At 39.8% G+C, this 23,886-nt stretch overlaps 1 protein-coding gene across 18 annotated transcripts in view; it reads right to left on the reverse strand.

Annotated features, from left to right (window-relative positions):
- Nucleotides 1-525: 525 nt before the first annotated feature.
- The window catches only part of NFASC (neurofascin), a 269,129-nt gene continuing 245,768 nt past the window's right edge, over nucleotides 526-23,886 (reverse strand). For 9 of the 18 annotated variants that reach the window (XM_068269594.1, XM_068269595.1, XM_068269601.1 and 6 more), the window contains 4 exons: nucleotides 17,752-17,904; nucleotides 15,190-15,321; nucleotides 11,401-11,470; nucleotides 526-2,944 (listed from right to left, as the gene is read on the reverse strand). In XM_068269594.1, coding sequence (XP_068125695.1) covers nucleotides 2,713-2,944; nucleotides 11,401-11,470; nucleotides 15,190-15,321; nucleotides 17,752-17,904 — 587 coding nt within the window. In that variant the 3' untranslated portion in view covers nucleotides 526-2,712. The remainder of the gene's footprint in view (nucleotides 2,945-11,400; nucleotides 11,471-15,189; nucleotides 15,322-17,751; nucleotides 17,905-23,886) is intronic. The other 9 variants (XM_068269606.1, XM_068269610.1, XM_068269609.1 and 6 more) reach the window with 1 other exon arrangement.

Below are 23,886 nucleotides of genomic sequence, written 5' to 3' on the forward strand. Positions count from 1 at the left end.
GCCATTCACACTTGTCACGCTGCAACCAATCCGTGGGATCCCTTGCAGTAGGCGGACTGCACATCTGTGGAGTCTGCGATAATCCCAGGCAGGTGGATGCATTCCCCCATATAGCTTATGAGGGTAACCCATCTGCAGCCGGACCATCGGAGCGGACATTACACTGTCCACAACTGCTGGGTCAGCACAAGTGGGAACTGACCTTTAGGCCTTTAAGCACACATTACTGGAAACTTAATCAATTCCCACCACCTGAATATGATTCTTTTATCAAGGTGGTTATTACACATGTGCAGGAAAATATTTGGGATGATTTTACAGCAGAGAGGAAGAGCTGTGTTAAGCCATAAATTATTTTTGTGCTGTCTTATGAGTGTTATGTAAAAAAAAGCCAATTTAAAGCCCTAAAACAGGTTATCTTAAAATCAGAGAATGTGAATAAAACCATTCATTATGTAATTTTCACATTAAAACAGGAAAACAAAAAAAAAGAAAAAAATGAATTTATTCTTTTTGTTTCACAGTGATTAAAAAAGACAGAACGAAGAACAGACAACAGATAGATATAAACTGATTAATGGTGCTCATGCAATTCTCTGCTTGTTCCAAACAAACATAAATGAGAATTTAATGACACTTACCTGTGAAAAAAACACTAATAAATTATGGTTCATTAGGTCTGGGAGGCAGGTCACTATTGTCCTGCCCAACTTTTCTGTGTTAACCTCTTGCAAGAAATATTGAACTCAAGTAAATCCACTGGTTGGAGATAAAGTGGTCTTGACCATTATATCAAACTCAAGTAAAGCCACTGGTTGGAGATAAAGTGGTCTTGACCATTATATCAAACTCAAGTATAGCCACTGGTTGGAGATAGAATGGTCTTGACCATTGTACACTACCAGTGATCAGTATGTAACAACCAGTGTACCTTAGCGTTTGGTAGTATACTTATAGTTAAAGTATAGTGAAGGTATGAATATATTAGTGTTTCTCTGAATGATAATTAAACATGGATATAAGTTAATATTTACAAGTTTAACGCAAACAGAAAAGATCAAGGAAACTTTAGTGCAAAAGGAGAGACAAAGCTGAATGTGTGTTATATAATTCTAGTTGTCGGGACATCTGTGTGCCAATATTGCACAAGATGTGGGGTGAGGGCACTGTGTTGTTTATCATGGGTGATTGTTAAGGCCCGATTTGGCAAAGCTTGAAAGCTTGAAAATACAGCTTGAGATATACTAAGGCAGTGCCAGCTCTCCTTAATGTGAACACACTCCACAGGCATGATATGTATACACAGGTACAATAAAGGCGTAGGAAATTCTAGCCACCTCCCACGTCAAAGGCAATATCTTAGGCTCTGTAGGGGCAGTATAGTTGTCATTCCTATTTTTATGGCACGCTCCATTCTGTAATGGTAGAAAAACACATACAATTACATAAGGGGTGCCAAATCCACAAGGAAACACTTTGCAGCAGAATTCCTGTACCACTCTCACATCTCTCATATAGGTTGTTGTTCGCACTTTGATAAACAGTCCCACCTTGATGTTTGCTCACATATTCTGTATAGCTTATATACAGCACCGGATCTCTTCTATTCACAAACATTTACACTTACGGGTGCCGCCAGGCCTTCCCAACACACACTGGCAGCTCCAGTAACCTCTGCTCCATTTTGGTGCCAGTTATTTGCTCCCATATTGAAAACAGATGAGAATGTGGGTGATGCAAACAGAGGACAAGACAGGAATGGATATTTTCTGCATAGATTGTTAGTACCGCAGATATATGAAATGTGGACTTTTCATGTCCTTAGTACCCTTATTGTGTTGCTCTGCAGACTCTGGGAGAGTTTACTGTGTAGCTCCTCATGTCCTTATGGCAGCAGATGGAGTTAATGGCAGAAGTTGGCTCTTACACACTGATATAGTGGGATATGTGAAGATAGCAGCTACAATCAAAGGTCCATGTTAATGGGATTTGTCCAATGGCAGTACCATGTTCCCCATAAGCAGTGAAAAGTGTAAAAAGATGCTGTCCTGAGGAGAACGATCATGAAGTAACACAGATTCAGAATGCCTTATTGCCCTATTTGTTATATACTGTATGTCATATTACTGAACACTCTGGAGCAGAACAAATCGCTAACATTAAAAATTAGAGGTAGGGGGGAAAAAAATGAACCGTTACCACATTGTTTTGTTAGATAGGGATTAGGTGCATAGCTGTCTTAATCCATCCATCCTATTGCTTAAATGACTTATTACAAAGTAAGAAAAAATGTTACTTTCATTCCAACAAGAATTTGTCCCCTAGAACAAATACTGCGAGTGTCAGGAGAAGACAGGTAGCCCCTTTCTTAAGAAAGTCTGAATTACTTTGAACGTTAGACATTCTTCCAGAACTGAAGTGAACTACAATGAAGAGATTGCAAGGCAAGGCTATGGGATGTCCCAGCAGGTAATAATACTGTGTGTGGCTTGATCAGGACTGCAGCAGCCGGAGGAGAGGATTGCTGTCCACATTTCCATGCCTCTTGTTGAACTTTGGACAGTACTTGTCCCTTGGATGATAGCGGGAATCCATTCTCAGGTGAAGGTTTCCCTACTAAGTCTTGCACAGTCAAGATGGAATTTGTGCTGTAAGAAGAGGCAAAGACATGGAGGTGGTAGTAGAGAAGAAAGGATGGGAGGTAGTAATGTCCTATGCCAAGGAATAGATGGCATTAACGGGTGAAGTAGCTTCTGAACTTTCATTACCCTCAGTTTCATCCTTGTCCTTTTTTACTGTATATTGACCTATAAAAGAACCATCTTCATTAAACTGTCCCTCTCCTCCTTCTCCATAATCAACGAGGCTGTCATCACTTTCCTGCTGCTTTATGGTTCCATCTATTGAAGTCTGACTCCCCTGGAGAGGCTTGTTGTCTTCATCACTAAGAAAAGGAGGAAAATAGATCTTAAGCAGGCCATACGATAAAACGTGGCAGAGTGCAGCAGCAATCAATTAGATATCATCTTTCTGGAATAAGGTAATCAGGACAATGTAATTCATTACTGATGGGTTGCTAAGAATACTGCACTATGACTAATAAAGTTACATTTGCTGAATATTATCTCCCACAATATGACTGAAAAGTGAAAAGAAAAATCATTAGCAAAACCTAGTATACACTGTCAGCAAATATAAGTACTTGTGAGACAAAGGCAGCATATAGCAGTATGGTATTATCTGGAAGGAAGAATAGGGCATTGAAGTGACAGACGATTGACCCGTCTCTGCTATTCAGAACGTGGCAGTTTGGAAGACTGGCGGAGGAGAAACCGCTGGTCTGACTGTAAATCGAATGGAGATATGAAAGGGTTGTTCTTCCTCTCTTATTTACTGCAATATGTTCCTTTACAGTGTTAGAGTAATCATCTTTCCTGTTATTAGATGCAGAGGAACAAGCTTCCAAGTTGTGATTGTGCAAGAAGCTGGGATGTCTGCCCAATGCCAACACGTGCTGCTTGACCTACAGTGCTGAGGTAGCGAATATCATTTAGATACAGACTACTAAGTGCTGAATATATATATATATATATATATATATATGTATATATATATATATATATATATATATATATATATATATATGAAAATCATTTATATTTTGTAGACTTAAAGGTCATAAAAAAAGGTTGTTTTAATGAAATTCATGATGACTGCCTAATTTTAGCAATACTATGTTATTTTGTTCTTGTAACTACTGTGTTTAAAGCATATTGCAATTATTTTGTCTAAGGTCCTAGTTACACCATCTATCATGCTGCATTTGGCCACTTCTAAACACAACCAAAATGCAGCAAGGTGGACCTTTGTGTACTCTACTTAGATGGTGCCTGTCTACACCAGTGTACTGTGGTGCAATGCAGCAAAATGGCTCCTGTGTGCTGAGTAATGGTGCATTTTATTGGTCTTTTCCCACTCAAGTAAGATTGACAAAGCACACCACACTGCTCTACTTGGTGAGCATTATATGCTTATGTGAAAGGACTTTCATACTGCCATCTGCAAGTTATTATTAAAGCCCTCATTCACTCTCCTGGATTTTCCATTGATGATAAAGGTGAATAGCAGGATATGGGCCCAATGCTGTAAACTCAGTAAAATTGCTATGTATTCCCTGCACACTGCAATTTTAACTGTTACTAGTGCAGGGGGAGCACCGGCCTTTAACCCTTAGCTCCACATGCATTACCAGTTGCTATGGTAGTGTGCAGCATATCGTGCGTTACCATAGAGATGCATGCGAGGCACTGGGGTTAAGGGTCGTTGCTCCCCCTGCGCTAGTAATGGTAAAATTGCCATGTGCTTCCTGTACACGACAACCTTAGGGCCCTTTTCCACTAGAGCGATTGCGATTGCTGAATCGCAAAATCGCAAATCGCTAGTGATTTTTTAATCACTAGGGTTGTTACTTTATCATAGAAATCACGAGAAGTATTTTCCACTACAGTGATTTGATTTGGAAATCGCAAATCGCAATCGCTTTCTGGAGCGATTTTTACAATGATAATGCAGTGAAAATCGCAATCGCTGGCGTTTGTGATTTGTGATTGCGATTGCTAGTGGAAAAGGGCCCGTTTACTGCATCAGACCCATTGTCTCCTATGGCTTCAATAATAACTTGCAGATGGCAGTTTTAAAGTCTTTTGACATGAGGAAAAATAGTAGTATCTCCAAGTAGAGCACTGGGATGTGTAAGTCTCCCCTCCATCTCCGTGCTTTGTTCCCCCCTCGTTCTTGTGTGAAGAGTGCATGCTCAGTCCACTCACACATCCTCTTTGTGCGCACTCCCCCCACGGCTGTGTGCTGGGATCTCAGCCAGGAGCGCCCTGCGCATGTGCGGTTACAAATGTGCCTGAACCACACATGCCCGTGAACTAAGCATTCCCATCTGCGGTTGCTGTGCTCAGCCGTTTGGGAGTGGGATCAAAGGGGGAGGGGGGGGGGTGCAGAGGGGACAAAGCATGCGCCCTTGTACCCACTGAGCTCTATTGGAGCTTTGACCAAGGGGATATGGAAGCATGAAAACAGAGGAGCGTCCAGTTAAGCTGAGGGGACAATGAAGAACCCGGAGGTATTTATTTTTAGTTCAGGAGTGCTTTAAAGGTTAGCCGTTAAGCTAGCAGGTGGAGCTCTAAACAAAAATCCCATTTTCTTTTTCTGCATGTAATATGCATATTCATTTTCATGACTAAAAAGGAAACAAAACTATTTTTGTATTAGACATTATAAATAAAACAGCAATAAAAGCATTGCCTTAATTAAAAAAAATATCTGAAGGATGAGCACAGTATAATGTAAAATGGCACAGTAAGGTTCCAACGATAAGTAAAGTTAGTTTTTACAAGAAACTGCCTTAGTTGGGTTTAGTGTTACTCATTATTATAAAGAAATGTGTGTAATTGAGGAAAACGTTAATACATAAAAAACCTGAGAATTGTCTCCTACCTTCCAAAAAACCTTTATGGGAACAAATGAAAAACTGCAAGTTATCTACAGTTGGAAAATAAAGAGAATACATAGGTAACAGAAAGGATACACTACATATGAGTGGGAAGAGGATAGCTGCTGTAATACGGACATGTGTGCTCACGCTACTCACTGAGAAGAAAATCAAATGCAAAGCCAGTTTATGCACATGTACATTCATTTACACCTTACAGTCACCCAAACACAGGAAATTGGACATAACAGCAGCTTTCTAAATATTTTACTCTCTATACCAGTGTTTCTCAAACCTGTCCTCATGACTCCCCAACGATGCATGTTTGTCAAACAACCTCACCTAGGTGGGGTAATTAGTGTCTCAGCTACATGGAATCCACCTAGCTAAGACACTAATTACCCCACCTGTGCATAGGTTAGGCTGACTGCAAAACATGCACTGTTGGGGAGTCACAAGGACAGGTTTGAGAAACACTGCTCTATACAGTACATCATTTGTCATCCTGTAAATAAATAGAAAGAGATTTGCATGTAGATCAAATCTATAGAAATAGATAAAAACAAAAAACACAAAACATGCACCGGCCCATAAACTCTACAGTTTATTGGGTGAGCTTTTAGAACAACGGTTTCTTACCTCCAAATCTCTACTGACCCAAAATGTAGAAGTCATGCTAGGAAATGAAAGTACCTTGTTTCCAGTCAATTACTCAGCACCTGTGCTAAAGCCTAAGCCTAGGCAAGTCAGAAAAACATCTTTATGAACCTTCTTAAAAGGTTCCTAATATATTGCAACACATTTAGTTGCACGAAGGCTAGGTCACGCTACAGCACAAATTGGACTGTTTTACACAAAGTACAAAATAGACGTGCCAGCAAGTCCTATGTTAACTATAGGTTCCATTCATATGTGTTATAACATATCCATTTTCTCCATTGCAGTAACAGAACTCAAAGGGACTGAGGCACATAACATAGGTGAATATTACCCTTACTTCTGCCAGCAGTACCAAAAGTTACGCTAATAGGGCGACCCACGGTACTCGAGTAACATGACCGTTGCTTCGGTAATAAGCATTACTAACACTACTCCAGCGCTGTGGGCCGCGCTAATAGAATAACTCCCAGTACTGCTGGTGGAAGGGTAGTTTTGCCATACACTGTTTGTGCATAGAAGTATTACCACTGTTACATGCATCAGGCCCAAAGTCCCATCCTGCACGACTTTTGTGTCAATAAGGACAATGGACGCTGACAAGCCCCTGATGAGTTGCTACGCAATGAAACGCGTAGGGCGGAGCTAACAGAGTGACGTAATCACGTTGGACGCGCTGACGCTAGCCGCACACGGCGAGCAGCATAGCGGGGTTTGATTCCTCCGCAGAGCGGATGGTGTTTGCACAGGAAAACAGTGGGCTTTGGCGGCCATACGGGACGTAACTTCACCCACATCCTATGTGTATAACAAGTCCACATATGCTCAGCGCATAGACTTTGTTTTTTAACTTTTAACTTTTTAAATAAACGCAGTATCACACTATTGGCCTACTACCCCTCACAAGTGCTCTAAACCTACAGCTGAACTCTGGTCCCCTACCGTTCGTGTCCTTACCTCTCCCTCTAGATTGTAAGCCTTTGGGCAGGGTCCTCCTCCTTTTGTGTCCTACCTGATCATGCACCTCCATTACTGTGAACCCATGCTATGCATCTGAGTGAACCTAACTTGCCTAATCTACATGCTCAATCCAATGACTAAGCATTACCTGGCACTCATACTGTGCCGTGTGATCTGGTTTTCTATTATTCCTGTATTGTCATATTGCTGTATGTCACCCCTAAATATTGTCTGTAACCTAAATTAATGTTCAGCGCTGCGTAATATGTTGGCGCTTTATAAATACAATAAATAAATAAATAAATATTGGAAGCTGGTCTTCCTGTGTGTTTTTTTGTTGCAAGCTATCGATCCCCAACCCGGAGAGGACCTAAGGATCCACTTTCCACTGGACCATTCAGAAGGCGGTGAGATCGTGAGGTGACGGGGGGCCATACACCCCGGAGGCGCATACTGGTCTGCATAGACCGCAGCATCTGGTGAGTGACCCCTGAAAGGGGGGATTGATTGCAGCAAGTTGTATATGTCAAGAGCGCAACTAATAGACTTTTTTACTTTATGAATAACTGGTACAACCCGGAGACTGTGTTGCTGCACATGACAGTATTGATTTAAAGAGACATTTTCCGTGGGGGTTTTTCTCCACCTATCAATACACAGAGCGAGCGCATATTTTTAATTTTTTACAGCACAAATTGGACTGTTTTACACAAAGTACAAAATAGACGTGCCAGCAAGTCCTATGTTAACTATAGGTTCCATTCATATGTGTATAACATATCTATTTTGTCCATTGCAGTAACAGAACTCAAAGGGACTGATGCACATAACATAGGTGAATATTACCCTTACTTCTGCCAGCAGTACCAAAAGTTACGCTATTAGGGCGACCCACGGTACTCGAGTAACATGACCGTTGCTTCGGTAATAAGCATTACTAACACTACTCGAGCGCTGTGGGCCGCGCTAATAGAATAACTCCCAGTACTGCTGGTGGAAGGGTAGTTTTGCCATACACTGTTTGTGCATAGCAGTATTACCACTGTTACATGCATCAGGCCCAAAGTCCCATCCTGCACGACTTTTGTGTCAATAATGACAATGGACGCTTCCAGCAGAGGGAACAGCAGATCTTCTGTGACCGCCCAGTCTAAAACAATCATACATTGATATTAAACATATATGTTTATTATTAAACTGGTTGCATAATCACAGTTCTTCTAACCTTATTTAAAATAATGTCATCTAGAAGGAGGTACTTTTGTTCACTGCAATAGGCAGCTAGCACTGCCTGCACTGTTCTGAAGAAGGGGATCATGCATGGCCCCAAAACAATTGTCAACATATGGTGTTTTGACACATGCGTTGAAGAATAAAGTATACGCTTTTTGCTCCTGAAAAGCCTGGTTTTGCTAGACCAATTTTGGACTTGCCTGTTATACACAGGGTGTTGCTTTGCTCCCAAGGTTATGCACCCAACTTATATGGTAAGGTGTGCCACTCCAAACCTCTCTACTTTATTGAACTGTAAGCAATAGGCAGCCCCGTGCATCTTTTCAGTCTGGGAATGGGGCAGATTTCTAAAGGTGGTCACGCACGATACAATAAAATGATCCGATTTTACGGCAATTCGATAAATATGATCGGATCGCCTGAAAAATAGAAAGCTTTTTTTTTCATTAGACTGAAAAATCCAATCGGATTTTCCGTTTTTTTCTCGATTTTTATTGATCTGGAATGCTGGAAATTTTTCTTCAATTTTTCTAAAGATTGTATGGTGTGTGTTATAGATTGGCAATTTATTAATATACACACCCTAGCATTGGGGAAACATTTAAAATAGGTGTGTGGTAAATTGGTCAGATTTTTTAAATGTTACAATCAGTCAGAAAAGTTGATTACAATTCTTAAATTGAACAGATATTTAAAAAAAAATTGTATGGTGTGTGGCCACCTTGAAGCTGATACATATTAGAAATTAAAATAGAGCTCTTGCTCATAAGAAACCATACACTGCTCTTACGAGACTCAGCTCCAATCATACTTTGCATATGAAGTTTATCTGAGTTTAGTAAACTCAGGAGCTATTAAGTACTGATGTCATAGTTCTGGAAGTTTTGCCCAGGTATCAGTTACTGAAATTATTTTTTATCTTTTTATAAACAAAACAAAAAAAATTAACAATACTGACCACAACAAATGTGCATTTCATATACCAAGTCTAGTTTCTGCCTGGAGTTTCAATTAATTAGATGCCAGAGAATAGATAGGCTGCTTGTGACTTTAATTTGCTTGCACAGTGTTCACATTCCATGTGAATTGAGATTTATACATATATAAGAATAATTCTCCAGTCACTTCTAGTTAGGAGTACAGGCAGGCTGCTGATGAACATCTAACGCATAAGCAGTGATGTGCCTTGCTCTACTCATTACATGCACAAGTATTTATGAGACTGCTGCAGTGGATGTCTTCCGTGCAAACACTGTGATAACAATTCATCAAACAAAATCATATCAGTGCAAATCCTGCTGCAACAAACTGATACGGTTTTCCTATGACTTGTCACCCACATGCCCATACTACACATTCACATGTATGCAGACATTTGTGACTTGTTATGGGATATTGCACGGAAACAGGCACGCCTGTGGACTGTGGCACGACTGTATGAAGCTGTTTTGATGTAGGACACCAATCAAAAACACTTCTTGTTCTGATCTCAGTGTTGTGCTATCAAGATCATAATTCTTCTGGTATGAACCTGTGAGTCGGGGTCTGAACAGGTGTAACTGGCACTGATGCTACTGTATGTTAAAAAACTACATCAGTGACATGAATAAACATGAAGCCAAAATTTAACAAGGCTCTCCCATGTTGGTGTTCACTGGAGGACATAAATGATTTGGAAAACTGCATCTGGAGTTATTAAAGAGAACTCAAGCTGAACCTAAGGATGAAAATTACTTGCCTAAGAAGAGCAAAGTTTCTGGACCCTCCAGAGGCTTCCCATGTCCTCCTGGAGACTACCACCGCTGTCTGGGAACCCCTTTATGATCGGGACCGTTCTCCTCTTCATGCACAAGTGTGGCGGTACTGTGCCTGAATAAAACGGCCACACACTTTACAGACATGGCCATATTTGTGCAGGTTTCAGAACTGTAAGCTCTTGTCACATATGTTCTGGGATATGCTTGTGCCAATGGTGAGGCCAGAAGGACATGGGAAGCCCTTGCAGGATCCAGAGGCTTCCCTCTTCTTAGGTAAGTAACTTGTATCTTTAGGTTCACCTCATGCACACTTTAAGCTAAAGCTCTTACTGTGTGAATATGCACACAATGGTAATTACACAACTGCTTATTCACCAATCTTCCAGCAACCTGCACCATCAGGCATTATGTTCCACAGGAAGGATTCAATCTCTTGCCACCTAACAGCAGACATTGGCCTCAATTCACTGAGCAGTTTAGGCTAGTCTATTGATGGTTTTAGTCTACTGATGGTTTTAGTCTACTGATGGTTTGGTGTAAACCAGAAATCAGTCGCATCAAAAGGGAATTCATTAATAATTACCAAATGTTTTAGACCTGTTTTTAGACCTGGTCAGCTGCCAACATTCGGTAATTAGGTCTAATTACCATACGAGGTCTAAAAATACGAGTAGCTATGACTGTCATTCTTCTCTTCTGATGAGCTCTCCTCTGGATACAATTAAACTCCTGCATAATTAATTCAAAAAGCTCCATCCTCACGTCTAAAATACCTCACAGAATGCTTTACCGACAGAAATCAGCTGGTCTAATCTCTGTCATAAAAAGTGGGCGTGGTTACTTGTTTGCCTTTGTTAATTGTGTAATTACTGAATGTTTTAGACCAGGTCTAAAAACAGATCTAAAACATTTGTTAATTATTAATAATTATTAGTGAATTCCCGTTTTGATGCGACTGATTTACACCAAACCACAAGTAGACTAAAACCATCAGTAGACTAGTCTAAACTGCTTAGTGAAGTGAGGCCTTTGTGACATAAATACAGGCGAGATATGTAGGATCACTCCTTTTCTTTAGTGAACTCCAGGACTGGAAAATCTTAGTAACCTTAATATGTATAAGGAGATTCCTGATTCAGCATTTTATAGTACAGTATTTGCAGTATTATATTTGTAGGTATGCAAATACTGAATCAACACTATGCAATAAAATGTTTATTAGATGTATTTGTCTACCTTGCATGTCCATATAGTCATTTATAGCTATAATAACATTACTCAGCTACTTCTTACCTGTAATCAAATGATCCATCTTCATCCTTCTGATCTTCCGGGCCTAGAGCAACTTCCTTTTTCTCACGCACTAAAACAGATAAAAGAAAATTAAATAATTATTTTCTGTTATTTCAGTATCATGTATCAGTGTTCTGGCAGGATATTAGAACGTAATATATACAGTATATATAATAGCAGTGCAGAAAGGTGAATCTTTTTCAAGTTTTGGTGTACTTCTACATAAACGTGCTTAAAATATCTTAAAATACTACCCAATAATGCAATATACATATATTAATAGATGCCATTTTTGTTAAGATACAGGCATGTAAATCTCACTATACACAGAATAAGCGGTTACACTGTGCTTACAACAACCGTAAAATAGCTGCAGCAGGCGAAGCAGGTCACTTCGGTGTGCACTCTTCCCCGAGCTGCACCTGACCAGGGCACCACCTTAGACGCAACATTCATATGTTTATAGCCATGCAGTAGGATTTTAAATGTAATTTGGGTGCAGGCAGGGTGGGCCGTCATTGGCCTCACCCTGCGCCCAACTGACCGGGCAGCGTACTGTTGCTTCTATAGCGTCCATTACAGAATGACTTAGCGTTAGTGAGACAGTAAAGCACTTTATACAAGCACATGTGTGTGTATAATTTGAGTTATGCTATTTAGTTGCATTAGTCTTGTTAAACTTTATGTGGGCTGTCAGAGTCCATAACATTTAATGCTTTCTTTGTGCATCTAGTCCTTAATTTTCTGTGGAAAGAAAATAAATCCTCCTTGAGTTATGCTATTTAGTTGCATTAGTCTTGTTAAACTTTATGTGGGCTGTCAGAGTCCATAAAGTTTAATGCTTTCTTTGTGCATATAGGCCTCAATTCATGGAGCATTATCAAACGTTTATCAAACACTTTATCAAACGTTTGATAATTTACCTCATGAGTAAAATCTCATTTTAAATTCACTAATGTGTTATATATTTATCGAATGTTTTACCGATAAAACGTTCAACAAATATATAACACCTTAGGCCTCAATTCACGGAGCATTATCAAACGTTTATCAAAAACTTTATCAAACGTTTGATAATTTACCTCATGCGTAAAATCTTATTTTAAATTCACTAAGGTGTTATATATTTATCGAATGTTTTACTGATAAAACGTTCAACACCTTAGTGAATTTAAAATGAGATTTTACCCATGAGGTAAATTAACAAACGTTTGATAAAGTGTTTGATAAACGTTTGATAATGCTCCGTGAATTGAGGCCTTAGTGAGATTTTACTCATGAGGTAAATTATCAAACGTTTGATAAAGTGTTTGATAAACGTTTGATAATGCTCCGTGAATTGAGGCCAGTGTCCTTAATTTTCTGTGGAAAGAAAATAAATCCTCCTGAGTATAATTAAGTATTCATGTGGCTGCAGATGAGCTACACAGATTCTGCAAAGGAAAATTTTGAATTTCTATCTGCCACTCAGTGTCTGCTATCCTAGGTGCAGATAAGTACTGTATGACTTGAAACTCTTGCCAAGTTTGGAAAAGCATAGTAGCAGTAGATTAAAAAGTATTGGTAATTTGTATACCCTTATATTACAAAATACCATGTGTATCAATTTTTCAGTGAATGTTTAGCTTTTCTTCAAAAATGTAAAAATATATATACACATGAGATGACTGTCTTAACAAGTAGTACCAGTGCATGTGTGGAACATCACAGCTGGGATAGGAAAGGGTGGAGGTGTAGGAAGCTTCCTGCTAAGGGACAATACAAGAGCAAGTGACCAAAAACATCCACCAAAAACATCCAGTGTGGATCTTTAGTAATTTCCTAAACAGGATTGATTTCAGAAGATGGGGACATCAGTACCGACATCAAACTGTCAGCTTAATGTTTTTCATTCTTCAATATACCGTATATACTCAAATATAAGCTTAGTTTTTCAGCACTCAAAATGTGCTGTAAAGATCGGCCTCGGCTTATACTCGAGTCATCCAAATATCCTATCCAGTGCTGGGCCAATGCTTGGGAGGCACCAGCCTTTGGGTGCAAAGCTTTGGGGCTTGTCGGTACCCCCCCCCCCCCTTCACCTGGCCATATACAGAGAGGAGTGTTCTTCTAGCTGTAAGTCACCTGGCAGTGCTGCCGGGATCCCTCTTCAGCCATGTCTGTTGCAGCATCTGATCTCTAGGGTGCCCTCTAGTGGTGTATCTCTTTCCATCTGCCACTAGAGCGGGTCATAAATATGAGATGCTTCAACATATAGGGCTGAAGAGGGATCCCAGTGGTGCTGACAGATAAGTCACAGCTACGAGTAGGTTCTGCTCTGCATATGGGGGGCTTCCTAATACTAGGGTCATATCTGGCTATCTATGCTGGGCTAGAGGGTCTACCTAAAACTGGAGCACTTTTGGCTAGCTATGCCGGACTTTGGGGGCTACATAATAAGGAACATCTGGCTATGCTTGGTTGGGGGGGGGGGGGGCTACCTAATATTTTGGCACATTTGGCTATTTAGGTTGGGGGCTACCTAATACTAGGACACATCTGGCTATCTATACTGGGTTGGGGCTACCTAATATTGGGCACATTTGGCTATCAATGCTGGGTTGGGTGCTAGCTAATACTGGGGGCACATCTGGCTATCTATACTGGTTAGGAGGCTACCTAGTACTTGGGGCATTGATAGCCATCTATACTGGGTAAAGGGCTACCTTATACTGGGGCACATCTGGCTATATATGCTTGGTTTTGGGGGCTACCTTATACCATGGCACATCTGGCTATGCTGGGTTGGGGGGCTACCTAATATTGGACAACATCTGGCTATCTATGCTGGGTTACAGGCTACCTAATACTGGGGCACAACTGGCTATATGTACTCAGTTGGGGAGGAGCTACCTAATACTGGCGCTCATCTGGCAATCTATACTGGGTCGGATGTGCTACCTAATACTAGGAGCACATCTGGCTATATATTTGACGGGTGGGGCTACCTTATATTGGGAACACATCTGACTATATATGCTGGGGAGGGGCTACCTAGTACTGGGGGCATTGATAGCCATCTATACTTGGGAGAGGGCTACCTAATACTGGGGCACATCTGGCTATCTATGCTGGGTTGGGGGCTACTTAATACTGGGGCACATCTGGCTACCTATTCTGGGTTGGGGGCTAGCTATCTATACAGGGGAAGGGGCTACCTAATACTGTGGTAGCCAATGGATGGCCATCTATACTGGGGAGAGGGCTACCTAATCTGGGGACAACTCTGGCTATTTATACTGTGGAGGGGTGCTACCTGCTGCATTTTGAAAACAAGTCTGTAGTGTTTGGGCCTGAACACGTTTCTATCCACTTTTCAGCAACATGTATAAATCTGTAACATTACTGTGTTTCTAAAAAGGGGACAAAAGCATGCTTGTGTGTTCAGACCCTACAAGGAGCAGCCATGTTTTCTTGGGACATATTCAAGTTTTCCTTTCTCATTACAAGGTTATAAATAGAGTTTGTAAAGCACAAAACAACAGGACCTGTTCTGATTCTGTGTCTAATGCTATGAAACACCTGAAATGCTGATAGCAGTGGAGAATTGTTGAGCAGTAAAAGCACAATAGGGCTTAGAAATGCTATTAGTATTCACTAAAAGAAAGCTAGTAGTGTGACATGGTAAGACTGACAACTGGTCTGTTGATTCACACGTGTGAATTTAGTGACAGGTGTGCTTTAACAGTGAAGAGCGGCAGAAGTGCTTTTAAAGAAGAATATGATGATGTCAGCATGTTTATTCCTTACCTGGGTATTTTCCTCCTCGACTCCTCTTGATGAAGCATACTATTAACAGGATAAGTACTAGCAGAGCAACAGCACACATCAGCCCGATGAACCAGCCTTGGGTGGCAATGTCTGCTTGGTTTTTTGTGTAAGCTGGCAGAGATGAGAAGAAAACTAGTCATTAAGAAATACTGCATCTTACATATAGATCAATGTACATGTGTGCAACAGACATAAAAGAAACACACTCAAACATTGAAGGGGACAATTAAATAGCATTTAAAAATGCTAGAAATGTGTATACCATCATCGGAATTCAAAACAGAGACCCAATATGTTCACTTAAAGGGCAACTGAAGCAAGAGGGATATGGGGGCTGCCATATTTATTTCCTTTTAAGCAATACCAGTTGCCTGGCTATCCTGCTAATCCTCTGCCTCTAATACTTTTAGCCATGAACCCTGAACAAGCATGCAGCAGATGAGGTTTCTGACAGTATTCTCAGATCTGAAAGATTATCTTCATGGTTGTTTCTGGCATTATTCAGACACTACTGCGTCCTAATAGACCAGAAAGTCAGGCAACTGGTATTGTATAAAAGGAAATAAATATGGCAGCCTCCATATATTTCTCACAGCAGTTGTCCTTTAATACAGAAAAGTGTTTTAAGCCTGATTGCAGAGTGGGGGGTTGCTATGCACTGGCTGTGGATTCTTTAAAGTTCATGTGAAGAACCAATGTAACAGGACTTAAAGTGCAGCTGTGAGGACAGAAATATGGAAGATGCCATTCCTCAATATTTGAACTGGTTTGGTGCAAGCATGCAGCCAATGAAATGTCTGAGCTCACACCCTGAATGCTTGTTGTTGATCAGTGACTCACTATAGAGTGTAGCCAGGAACAAGATGTTCTTTAAAACGATAGAGGAATGGCATTTTTCAAGTAGGCACACGCAGTTCACCTTCAGGGAAAATACAGAACAATGGGGTAACAAACAATTATTACATCTGTATTTCCTTAACAAGGTTACATTTTGCACACAGCATGACTAGAAAACAATAATATACACACAGTAACACATGTATATGTGACACAAAAACGTGGAGACAATACCATTTACCAACAAGAGCAAGTGCATGACTAATAGTGAACAGAATAGGTCTTTACACCCTTTGAAATTCACAGCAAAAGTGACTTGTGACTTAGTAATTTTTTAAGGCACCCCTTGGCATAGGCAAAAGATGACATGGCATTGCAAAAGAACTGGAGTTATACCTTTCTGTTGCTCCACCTCCAGTAGCTTTTCTTCGAGGTTAGTGCTCCATTATACTGCAAACCTCTTTATAGTGCTTGCCATTATCTTCAGTACCCTATTATAACATTTAACTCTTTATAGCACCTCCTATTAAAAAAGGATCCTCATTATTGCCCCCTCCTTATAGTGCCATCCCTCTTCCCATAGTGCTCCCTTCATTATCAAGTTTCCCTTGGTGCTCTCTTGATGTTAGTGCTCCAAGTTAGTAATGCCCTAATTATAGTGCTCCTCTCATTATAGTCACTCCCATAAGCATTCATAGTGCCCCCCCACAGTACTTTCTTAATTATAGGGCCTCCATTTTGTGCTTTTCCCAGTATTGTTGCCCCCATAGATCTCCCCTCTTTTTAGTTTCCCATGGTGCTCCCATCATTATAGTTCTTTCCCCTAACCCATTAAGTCAGTGTGACTCAGAAGAATGGAGAAAGCATGTGGTGGGTAGGAAAGGCCTTGAGTCTGGAGTGGGCACAGGCTCTTATAGCCATGCAGCACATTCTTCCATATGCCAGATACTGCACTGAGCAAGGAAGCCAGAGATTAATAAGACTTAATTAATAAGACAAAAGTTTAGCAATGACATTGTAAAGCTGAACTTGCTAGCTGCAGTCAAAAGCATTCCCATGGCATAAACAGCACCCCTAGAATTCTGCAATGGGGCCTCAGGTTCTACATCACACCCTAAGGAAACCACTGTCCATATACACAAAACTTGCAATAGACATTTCTCATAGTACAATGTAGACATTTGCAACTGATAGCAAATATTTTACATTGAATTTTAGCCCTTTTGATAGAAACTTTGGCAAAAATAATCAAACAGGGCAAATAAATATGAATTTACTTAAACAGTGTACAAGATAATTAGGAATACTTCAAAATATAATGACCTAGATAAAAAATTCTTTGCAAGGTTTGACGTTTGTCCCTTAAAACCATAACTATCTTTTCTTCATGGCAATGCAGAGAAGAGAACACTGGTTACAGATATTATTTGATTAAACAGAAAGTAGCCTCAATGCGGTTAACGCTGATATTCCGAAGACCACAGAACATAGCAAAGCACTAACATATCAAATGAAAACATTGCCCAAGGTATGCATATATAAAGCATTTCATAGATAGCGTCACAATAACCTTTTCAGGCCACACTTGATGTCCTTTTATCTGTCTCACAAATGTAATCAGTGTATAGTGTTATTACTTTATACAATTTTGTTATTACAAATATCAGTAATGGTGCTGCCGTTTAAGAAACGCAAAGCCCTCACCTGAGCTGGTCTCAAATGTCACATACGGGCTTGTGACTGAGTGATGCTCCCGGGAATACACCCGAACTCGATAGGTCATCCCGGGGACCAGGTCAGACAGCTGAATTGAGGGGGGATGAGCCTTAACGGGAACAGTTCTGTTCATATTATTACCTGATAGGAAAGAGCTGAGGATGAATGTCGGCTGATTTGATAGCAGGAGATGGAGACGGAAGCCAGGGCAAACCTTTCATGCAATGAGTTGAGGACCCACATTCATCTAGATAATGGCTGTAACCACAAGACTGCATCTTCAAATGTTCTGGCCGATAGCACTGCTTACCATAACTCAGCAAATAAACACTTGCAGCTTGCAACCCTGCATATGTACCATAGAATCCTTTCCCCCTCTGTCAATATTCACACCACACCACTAAGCTCAGCTTTAATTAGGCAAAGCAGTTGACACCTTCAAAGATATGCTTCATAAAGGTAAATACAAACCACACATATACATTAACCTCTACTCCACATACTTCCATACAGTTCTACGTATATAACCAAAGCAATTGCAAGATCACATAACTAAAAACTACCATCACCACCGCATCATAGAGTTACAGTTTATCAGTTGGTCAGTCTTTCAGTACAAGCTTCATACACACGTCAGATGGATTTCAACTGATCAATGAGCTATAATTAAGGAAAATGGGAGTGAGAAACTGTAAAAGATGGTCACTTTGGCTGATCTACCCGGTGGATCCTTTTGACCGACAATCGTTGATAGACAAGAGGGCATACAGGTATAAAAAAAAATCATGAACGATGCATCCGCAAAATGCAGCTGCATGAAAAGAAGTGGTGTTTCCAGCTGTATGCGCAAATTATCTGAGGATTCATTGGTAGTTTACAGTGCAGTGTTTACATACGCCATCTCTAATGATATGTCGCTCGCATCTCGGTCTTCTGTAGTACGTTTTGAATTACTTCCATCTGAATGTGTGTACAAACCCTTAAAGCTTCCTGGGTTTGAGTCCCAACAGAAATGTTATCTACATCTAGTTTGTATGTTATGACTGTGGTTTTCTGTGTTTTCAGTGTTCTATAAAAAATAATCTGCTCTGAATTTGTTAGGTTATATTTATAGTGAGACCTAGGAAGCCTATATTTTTTTTTACTAGCAGACCCATTAATAGCATAAGAAGGCTGGTATAACCAAAGATCTGCTGCCCATTTAGCAGATAACAGTTAATTCTGAATCCCTCATCCTATGTAGGCTATCATGTCACAACCCATGAAGCCTGTTCCATGGACCTATAAAAATGCCATAAACTGACTGACTTGACATCAATGTTGGGCAGGCTAAATTACTACCTTTCCTCAAAGATGTCTGAAATCTTCTAGCTTTTAAGAAAACGATAAACACATTACAATCAATTTTTTAAGGTAACATGAATTAGACTTGTTGCCATGTGTAGTAGCTTTCAACCCTTGAGTAATAACACCAACGGGCATTTTTATCAATCATTGTGAATAGCTCAGGGACTGAATGGTTTTGGCCAGCTTTATCCTATAAAATGACATTTTTCTTCTTCATAGACTGTGAGGTGGAAAATCATGTCTGTGTATGACCTACTGATAGTCAGGTACAGTCTATGAGCAGCCAGGTTAACAAAGTGGATGAGTCAATGACCCACCTAGATTCACACTAATATTCTGAAGAGCACAAAGAATGAATATTGGTGCAGTAGCAGGAAAGGAAGGTCACTGCACCTCCCTTAGGTTTAGGACAGATGATGTGGTGGAAAGGAGAAAGCACTAGACTCCTTAAAATAAGCCTACTTGTAACTCTAATCTGCAACATGTACAGGTCCTTTGAACTATTCAGGGGAACACATTCTGGTAGAATGGCCCAACAAGTAGTGTTCCTGCCAAGGAAGAAGTGTCAGAGCTACAGTATGTAAATTAGTAAAGAAATTAATTCATTCCAAAGTTACAGGTCAAAATGTAATTTCACTGTTTCTGATAGCTTCTGTAGAGGATCAGCCATCTGCCCACAGATTAGTGTTATACTTACAAAACTATGTTACCAAGGTAAGAAAAAGCCATAGCTGGGTGGTCGTAAAGTAGGTGTGGTTGATACTGGGAGGTGCCATATTTCATATTTAGGCAAGTTCAAATGGCGCCAATTTTGTGGGGAATCATTCCTGTGCTCCCCACACTTTGCTACAGTAGTTAGAGCTCCACAAAGTATCTCCAAACTTTCCAGTGCCACTTTCAGTTCTAACCCAGTTCAACCAACCCAAACTACTCCAAGTTTTCTAGTTTCCCAAGTGTGTTCCAGCTTTGATGGTTTACCTTTTTTTATGCGATCATAGGCTTGTAATACATAATAAGCATAAACATTGTGCAGAGTCTGAGTCTGAGACAGAGTCTGGGGTATATACTAAGATATATGATAAATCTGTTGTGCTCTCCAGCCGGATCGTACATATCCAATCTATTCTTATAGAAAGAATAGTGTAATACTGTTACAGCAATATACATTCACTCCACCCTTGTGTAGGTGATGGTAAGGTGTGCTCACACCTCTGTACCATTCCCCTGTTTACCAGGAGCTTACCAGATACTACCCACCACTAATCTCAGGTGGATTCCACACTTCATACCCACTGGACACTGTCCCTTTAAATATATTCCAGTCTTTATTTCTTACTTTATCACAAAACCAGAAAAATAGACAAGCCATAAAACCATTCCCCTTCTGCAGTGTAAGTGCACTTACGTGTCTGAGGTTCAGAAGGTACTACAATCTCTATGCACTGACCATCTAGACATATTATTAGATATTATATGACTCTACAGAAGATATTAGTGGTGTCTAAAAATGTATGATAATAACAACTATATTAATTGGAATTGCATATTCTTACGCTGAAAAATTCTGTAATTAAAATGATTTTTTAAAAATTACAAGCATCCGGTGCATCCAGACTCTTTTTAAAAATAACATTCAAAACATTTTTTTCACAATTCTTCTGGGCCAAATGACCTCTAGATGTATATTATATATATATATATATATATATATATATATATATATATATATATATATATATATATACAGTGGGATGCGAAAGTTTGGGTAACTTTGTTAATCATCATACATCGTTGGTGATATTTGAGAAGTTAAATGATGTTTATTGGATTTACAGAAAGTGTGCAATAATTGTAAAATGAGGCAGGTGCATAAATTTGGGCACTGTTGTCAGTTTATTGATTCCAAAACCTTTAGAACTAAGTATTGGAACTCAAATTGGCTTGGTAAGCTCAGTGACCCCTGACCTACATACACAGGTGAATCCAATTATGAGAAATTAAGGGGGTCAATTGTGAGTTTCCCTCCACTTTTAATATTCTCTGAAGAGTAGCAACATGGGGGTCTCAAAACAACTCTCAAATGACCTGAAGACAAAGATTGACCTGAAGACAAAACTGTTTCCACAGTTAGGAACATATTGAGGAAATGGAAGACCACAGGCTCAGTTCAAGTTACGGTTTGAAGCGGCAGACCAAGAAAAATCTTGGATAAACAGAAGCAACGAATGGTGAGAACAGTCAGAGTCAACCCACAGACCAGCACCAAAGACCTACAACATCATCTTGCTGCAGATGGTGTCACTGTGCATCGTTCAACCATTCGGCGCACTTTACACAAGGAGATGCTGCATGCGAGAGTGATGCAGAGGAAGCCTTTTCTCTGCTCTTTTGGGTGTTATGCATGGAGGAAAAACAACACAGCATTCAAAGAAAAACACCTGCTACCTACAGTAAAATATGGTGGTGGTTCCATCATGCCGTGGGGCTGTGTGGCCAGTGCAGGGACTGGAGATCTTGTCAAAGTTGTGGGACGCAAGGATTCCACTCAGTATCAGCAGATTCTGGAGACCAATGTCCAGGAATCAGTGACAAAGCTGGAGCTGCTCCGGGGCTGGATCTTTCAACAAGACAACAACCCTAAACACTGCTCAAAATCCACTAAGGCATTCATGCAGAGGAACAAGTACAACGTTCTGGAATGGCCATCTCAGTCCCCAGACCTGAATATAATTGAATATCTGTGGTGTGAGTTAAAGAGAGCTGTCAATTCTTGGAAGCCATCAAACCTGAATGAACGACAGATGTTTTGTAAAGAGGAATGGTCCAAAATACTTTCAACCAGAATCCAGACTCTCATTGGAACCTACAGCAAGCATTTAGGGGCTGTAATTTCTGCAAAAGGAGGATCTACTAAATATTGATTTCATTTCTTTTTTGTGGTGCCCAAATTAATGCACCTGCCTAATTTTTTTTAAACAATTAATGCGCACTTTCTGTAAATCCATTTCACTTCTCAAATATCACTGTGTGTGTCTCCTATATGATATATTTAACTGACATTTTTTATCGTAACAACCAATGATTTATCTAGGAAAATCATGACAATTAAAAAGGTTGCCCAAACTTTCACATCCCACTGTATATATATATATATATATATATATATATATATTGTATATATATATGTATATACTCAAGTATAAGTCTAGAAATGTAGGTCTGACTCACTAAATCAAAGTGTAGGGATCGACTTATACATGAGTCATGGGCAACACTGAGCACACTTAGTAATATGTGTACTATTAGTGACATTCCCATTTGCAGCAATTGACACTTCCTTGATAAAGGAAATGCCAAGAAAGCATAGGTGTGAAAGTCCTGGCCACAACAAATAACAAGGAAAGGGGCAGGGGGAAAAATACTAGGCTGCAGGAAGGGGAGTAAATAATTGCTGCACTTGGGGGCCTGGAGGAGTTATTGGCTGCACTTAAGGCACAGGAGGGGTTAGTGGCTGCAATAATGTATGCAGTTCAGTCATTAACCCCTCCTGGGCCCCACGTGCAGGTGTTAATTCTTCCTAACCCCCAAGTGCAGTCATTAACTTTGCTGGGTAGACTTATACTTGAGTCAATAAAACATTCAATCTTAAGAAGGTCATATATATATATATATTATACACACACACACACACACACACATCTATTTTACGCAATTGCTACACTGTTAATGCTCCTAAGTTGCACTGCACACATTGGGCAATGTAAATATAGTTTACTTGGCTTTATGCAAATTACATAATGTTTTAAGTAATTTGCATAACTCATGCTATACATGCAAGAAATAAGCTGCTTGTATAACAGATCAAGTTATGCAAATTATGTAATGTGTTCAATAATTTGTGTGAAGCCCAGTAAACTTTATGTGAGCCTTACCTAATACCTAACTTCTTTGGGAAGAGATGACATCACTATTAATTTCAACTGTGGATTAAAGAGGTGCTAAAGTGCAGATGCCAGATCAGGGCATCCTAGATGAGAAGTCCATTTTAAGGCAGAGACACAATGCAGAGTATTTTTTTATCTGTTTTCGTTTTTAAAAATATGTTCTCGTCGACAGCAAAAAAGTCAACGGGAGATTGTTTTAAAAACAAAAACAAATCAAAAAGCGCTGTGCAGTGTGTCTTTGCGCTTATACTTTCAACTAGTTATTCTAAACAGCTACTCTAGGTCCACAATAAAATGCTTCAGTTCCCCCCTTTTCATCTCTTACGAAACTATACATTATTAAAAACAGCTCTAATATTCTGAGTTTATTTGTAGATTTATGAAACTGGTCTGCAGGTCAACACTATGCCAATCACTGTATCTCTAAAATATACCAAGTCAATGCTAACTACATATGAAACTTTTTTTAATTTATTTTTTATTGTTAAGCAAATGTAAGATCTGTATAATGGTAGCCTTTATGAAGAATCATTGGCCCACAGTAATTATTTGGCTGTCCACCAGTGCTTTATGTTACTGCCAACCTTCTAAGCAAGTCTATACGTTTTATGTAATAAGAATGGAACTCATGAGAATATGTTACGATTTATATCCATATCAAGAGATTCAGACTAATTCAAGTCCACAAAATACTTTTAGCCAGCAATAGCCATGGGAAATAACACACATTCTATAAATTAGACCTATCCAATCTTTCTCTATTACATGCAATAACCAGAAGAAAGTACTTACACTGTGCTACAATGTATAACACAACAAAGACCTAATTCCA

The sequence above is a fragment of the Hyperolius riggenbachi genome, chromosome 2 (genome assembly GCF_040937935.1).
Source record: "Hyperolius riggenbachi isolate aHypRig1 chromosome 2, aHypRig1.pri, whole genome shotgun sequence".
Lineage (NCBI taxonomy): Eukaryota > Metazoa > Chordata > Amphibia > Anura > Hyperoliidae > Hyperolius > Hyperolius riggenbachi.